This window comes from Miscanthus floridulus, unplaced genomic scaffold (assembly GCF_019320115.1).
Source record: "Miscanthus floridulus cultivar M001 unplaced genomic scaffold, ASM1932011v1 fs_804_1_2, whole genome shotgun sequence".
In the NCBI taxonomy this organism is placed as follows: Eukaryota; Viridiplantae; Streptophyta; class Magnoliopsida; order Poales; family Poaceae; genus Miscanthus; species Miscanthus floridulus.
In genome coordinates, this window is record NW_027097300.1 from 41,736 (window position 1) to 47,655 (window position 5,920).

Below are 5,920 nucleotides of genomic sequence, written 5' to 3' on the forward strand. Positions count from 1 at the left end.
TTGGACAAGCAAATTAGATTATCTTGAACATCATGGTTTTAAAAACGAGGGGAGACCATCATGGTCTATGACCAACAAAATGACAAACCTTTCTGAATTGAGTAGGCATTTTTTTTTTTTTGAGTAATGAATTGAGTAGGCATTGTGCAAGGCAAGGTAAAGGGTTTAATAAACATAAGAAAGGCAAGGCAAGGCAAGAAACCAAAAATTGATTCGCAAGATTTGAATAGATTACAGCTCCATCAAACTGAAACATCCTTGCAGCATAGTCATCAAAACTTCCAACAGTAACTAAGTTACAGCAAACCAGAATGCCTGTAATACTCGATACAGGACAAACAATGATTCATCCCTCAGCCAGAAGAACAAAACCTATCAAAATTGTTCAAATCAAGTTGTCTATGAAACAACAATTACTAAACTAGATTACACATGATAGCACTGGTGCAATGCAAAACTCCTGCTAATCGATCAAACAAATACAAAACTTTCTTTTGATTGAACCTTCATTCCGTTTAACCTAAGGACCTCTCCACTTTATCAACTATTTCCTTTTCCACTTTATCAACTATTTTCTTTTTCACTTTATCAACTATTTGCTTCTCCATCTTATCAACTATTTTCACATAGAAATTCCAGTTTGGATCACTCTCTGTGATGGACTTCTGACCAAATGGGTTATCCCGAACAAATTTTTGAACATTGTCTGCAGCAGCAATTCTCTGCAGATAAACCCGAAGGTCTCCACCACGTCCTGTTTAGTGTATACTGAACATTAGAATATATGATACTACAAAACGTAAACAGCATTTTGACATGCTAAAACATACCCAAGGAATAATCATCGCTCCGGTTCAGGTAACTGTAGGGTTCGGGGAAGATTGCAGTGTTTGGCTGCACAAAACAAATAACAGAAGCAAAGTGCATGAATTACAAAAATGGACCATACATTTAACAGAAATCATATACTATAAAGGTGAACTTAATACCGGGTTGCACAGAGCCTTGTAGGGCGAATCATCCACCAGTAATGTATTTGAAGGTGAAAACTCTCCCTGCTCCCATGGGAGATTTGGTTCATCCTTATTCCAAACCTTTTTTAGTTCCTTCAGCACTAACGGTTTGTCCTTGTTGTCAATTGTTTTGCACCCCGTAACAGTGCAGTAAGACATGTCCTGACAAACAAGATCAATAAACACATTAGCACATGAGTAACTAGCGAACCAAATATAGAAATTGTAATAGAAAATAATATGACAACACAGGCGACAGCCGACAGCATTCCAACAAAAGATACGATCTATCATCACCCAACTTCAAATAACAATAAGAAAAAATGGAACTGGTTATTTTGACCTGGATATTTACAGCGACATTCATAACATCCATTATCATATTAAAAGTAAGAGTAAATTTATGATGGGTCACTATTCTTTGATGCTACACTGTCCTGTAATTAAAGTACGTTTAGTGGGTCATTGGTGGGTCTAAATAGGCCAACATGCTGAAGTGCTCGTGTGGCAGTCAACCTCAGAAAAGGAGTGCCCTAGATGTTCTTTTGAATTATAAAAAAGAACTAAGTATTCACATATCAATAGTAGCCCACTAGCCCTCACAGTTAAGAAGTGTGATTGAATCCATTGGCAGCTAAGTAGCATCCCATGCAGCCATGCCACTTAATGCTTTAGAGATGCGAGGATCCACTCTGAAGATATTGGTATCTTTATGCTACTCACTTGATGTGTTCAGAACTTCAAATGGGTTTAACATTTGGCTCTTGGGAGAAAACCAAATGGCAAAATGTCAACAGCCCAAATGTCTCCATATATGGCAGAAAGGTGTGATGCAAAAGAAGTGTAGAAGGAAGCAGCTCATTGAGATTCTGTAGGTGTCATTACCAGTATATAGCCAACAAAGCACTAATGTTATTATTGAAGTATAAGTGAATTGTCCACCTTTCCTCATCAGCTTAAGCTTGTGGGTAGAACTGGCCGATGCATGCAACTCCATATAATATCAGGACTAGAGGTCTGGAATTCGAATCCTGGCTAGCGCAAGTGCAATTAAATAAAATATAATTGTTGCCCGCTCCTATTTCCACGTTTGAGGCCTGGGGGAGGCTGATCCACTTTGTTCAGTGAAATTATCTTTTTGTTGCAAGGAAAAGGTCTCAGTTGTGAATATAAGTTACTTGGATTAAGTTTACTGGGAGTAATTCATCAAACCTCACTCAACAGCTAAGCATTGGAGACTGGGATTGGATATGAATGGATATTATAGATACGAATACAAGTATTTGTTTCTTTTGGGGATCTGGACTTCGGAGTCAGACACAAATAGTGCTAGATGCATCGAATATTGATATCATCCTGTATACGTATCAGAAATCTGACTTTGAGTATTCAGATTTGGAAATGGTACGGATATTAAATGTCCAGATTCATATACAGATTAGCCTTTTAGTATTTGAACCATTTTCGAACAGACATCTGGAAATATCCATCCTGTTCCCTATTAGTTTCAACACTTTCGAACCTCACCTACAAGCAGCAAAGATATTCCATGCCACCATATGTATTTTAAGTTATGTTTAGATTCTGTGAATTAAATGTATTCTGGATTTAAAACTCCTAAAAGACTTGAGCTGAGACGCTATGGCATCGTGTTGTATTTTTTTGTCAAATTAAATAATTCTTTTTCTTTATGTTGTGTGAACAGATGCTACCTGAAATGACAAACTGAAGTTTCATGCTTATTTTGATTTATTAGTGCCACACATATATATACCCACTGCATTACTTTCATAATTTGGTGACAAGTTCATAAACCTTACAACCCATAGTCCAAAGTTTATGTAGCCCAGGGGATAATTTAAGCAGACATATAACTGTGGAGAAAAGTCTACAATCTGAAATTGCAAAATGCAGGGAGAATCTGAAATACACAGAAAACGGGGAGGAGAATGAGATATTGGCTGGGCTTTACATAGTCCAAGGGACAAACTAAATTGATTAACCAGGGGTCTTCTATGCAAAAAAAAAAGGTCCATGAGGACACGCTGCCAATGGCTTAGGTAGTAATCTAGTAACTGATGTGGCTGCTATGAAAACACTAAATGACACAATGCATTAACTATGCCAACTAGTGGCTCACTAATCGTACTTTAGCTGCCTAAAAAATGCATAGTTATAGTACAATGAGCTAAATAACACAGCATTACCAGTTGATTACCTGCCACCATTTCACCTATTATGGAAACAATGAACAACAGGAAAAATTCATGACCAGGTACAAAAATATACAGCTTTTCTATTACTTACCCAACAAAATAGTAGGTATTGCTTGAGATCCCTCATAAGGATATCAACAACCGATTTGACATTTTCCCTGGTGAGTTAGAATATTACAATTAGTGCCATTTATTGTATAAATATTAAAAGAAAGGAGGGAGCAAAATCAACCTTTTCCTTGATGACCATATTCCTAGCTCAAAATTTTGGAAGCAGAATCTCAGAAAATCATCAGAGTATGGTCTTCTGAAAACTGGAACATGAGGCAAATTGCAAATTACTATGTTTACAATCTTATATCCTACATTGCTACTAAAAGAACAACAGTTTGAACTATTAAGATATCAAGTTTACCTAATTTGGTTCGAACCTTTGCATGTGCCAGGTGTGCATTATGGTAATCTTGATTTATATCTGCTAGCAGACCATTAAGGTCCAAGATCAGAAGTTTCTTCCTTTGAAACCTTACCAGCGACCCTCTTGGTGAGTAGATATTTCGGATCTTCTCTTCATGTGCCTCAACTAAACATGAAGCACATGTGCAGCTAAGACCATGATTTGCTGAAGAATGCAGGCTATGCTTAGCATCCACGCCTCCATTATCAGAAGAGAAGCCTGGTCCTCCATTGGCTGAAGCCCACTTTCTTTTTCCCCTCCGTCTTTTTCTTCCTGCAGAGCTCTCCTGCAACAAGCCGCTGTTCTCAGAGCAATTCTTATTTCCCTTGTTTCCATCCTTATTCTTCAGTAAAACATCAGCATTATTTGCCTTTGACTGAGCACTACTTGGATCATCACCATTCATGGGATCCATATTAACATCAGCATGTCCTGATGCCCCTACCTCATCTGTGCAACCATTTTCAGATTTATCGGCCACAGTTATATCCATGGCAACAACACTGGGTGATCCCTTTGTGGAATCTAGTTGCCCCTGCATCTTGTTCTTCTTTTTCCTCCTCTTCTTGCGTTTTGGTGTACTCTCCGAAACTAAAATTGGGAGCCAACTCTAATCAGAGCATTCTCTTGATAGAAATTAAATATGCTTGAGAAGAGAACGCTAATCTATCTAATCATGTGAACCTGAGCATGAACTAAACTACTGAAAAGAAGTAGCCATTGCCATTTGATATAATAAACCTTAGCTCTAGGCCCAAGTAAGAACACTGTCACGACATATGGTAAAACCAAAGGGTGTTGGGAGTTGGGACATGCATACCTGAAACAACAGTGGTGTTAGCTTCCTTCTCGGGCATCAGACTGACCTTCACCTTGGCATCCTCCTCATTACATTTTGGTGTCCCCTCCATCGCTAAAATCAGGAAATCAACTATAATCAGAACTCTCGCTGTAGAAACCAGTACACACTAGAAACGAAACTGAATTGACTTGACATATGGTGCAGCCATATAAAGGTGAACAAACCAGAGCACCTGCTGCCTAGTTAATAAAACCTAAGCTATGAGCTTTATCTTAAGCACTGTAGCCAGATCATGGCAAGGTCAAAGGGTGCATGCACGCACAAATACCAGAAGCAGCAGCATCGGTGGCCTCCTGCTCCTCCACCTCGTTTCCATTTGCCTCTACTTGTCCCTCCGTCTCTGCTGCTGCTGTGGAATCCAAATCAGGTGGTAACTCCTGTTGCTCCTGAGTCTTATTCTTCTTCTTCTTAATCTTCTTCTTCTTGCATTTCTGTGTCTCATTCAAAGCTACGAACCGGAAAACAACCCAATTAGTACGATCTCTCCACAGAGTAGTAACGGGAATGAATTGCATAGCATGCGGAAGCGTACAACATGGTTGATAATCAAACGCTCATCTAAGAAACCGTCTGGGCACGAACACAAACCGAAGCACACATCCCAAGTCGATACTATAAACCCTAGCTCCAAGGCCTAGCAATAACGGCTATGTTGCTGCAAGCCTGCAACACATAGCAGGGGGCGAGCTGAGGGTGTGCACTCGCATACCTGAAACAGAAGTGGTGGTGGAGTCCCGCTCCGCCGTACCCATCTCCACCGCCGCTGCAGCCGGCGCGGTCGCGGAATCGAGATTTGACATCCCCTGCCCTAACCAGGAGGAGAAATTAGAGATGGTAGGGGGGCTAAAGCGGAGGCATAAGCTCGCCGCGGTGGAGGCCTGGTGCACCTAGGATCTTGTGGCTACGGGGAGTGAGGCGGGCGGAGGAGCAGTGCAGAAGTGCACGGGGCAGGCGGCGGCGGCGTTTCACGGTGGCGGTGGCGCGGCTCGGGATTTGTTGGGGGAATTACAACTCCGTCACCGTGTCGCCTGCCTCAGCATTTTGGGCCGCAAATTTGAGTTAATGGGCCGTAGTAATCTTGAGGCCCCGATGGTGTGGTGTGTGTTTGCTGATTGATTTTGATTATTATAGAGAAAATTATCTATGTGGCCCTAAAAACACTCTTCATTTCTTGGTCTTTTTTCCTGAACTTATCTATGAGGCCTGAAAACTATACTCACTTACCTATATTGCCTTTCTGTTAGTTGAGGCACTTAATGGTGTGAGAGATAAAATGACCATTTTACCCCTGATAAAAAATGATTAAAGTATAGAGTTCAATTTGTCTATTTTAGATTTAGAGCAATATTGCACATGGTGTACCACCTTTGTG

General features: G+C 40.4%; 1 protein-coding gene across 5 annotated transcripts; it reads right to left on the reverse strand.

Moving 5' to 3' along the window:
• Nucleotides 1-214: 214 nt before the first annotated feature.
• LOC136533192 (uncharacterized) lies at nt 215-5,558 on the reverse strand. 5 transcript variants are annotated; one of them, XM_066525764.1, is made up of 10 exons: nt 5,258-5,558; nt 4,811-4,996; nt 4,507-4,599; nt 4,132-4,277; nt 3,645-3,972; nt 3,462-3,543; nt 3,321-3,387; nt 990-1,175; nt 831-894; nt 215-754 (listed from the first exon to the last, which is right to left on the reverse strand). In XM_066525764.1, the coding sequence occupies exons 1-10, from the start codon at nt 5,346-5,348 to the stop codon at nt 516-518; spliced, it is 1,482 nt and encodes a 493-aa protein (XP_066381861.1). In that variant the 5' UTR covers nt 5,349-5,558; the 3' UTR covers nt 215-515. The 5 variants fall into 5 exon arrangements, with proteins under 5 accessions (XP_066381861.1, XP_066381860.1, XP_066381859.1 ...); XM_066525763.1 differs by having other exon boundaries at nt 3,645-4,277; nt 5,297-5,558; XM_066525762.1 differs by having other exon boundaries at nt 3,645-4,277; nt 4,817-4,996.
• Nucleotides 5,559-5,920: the final 362 nt, after the last annotated feature.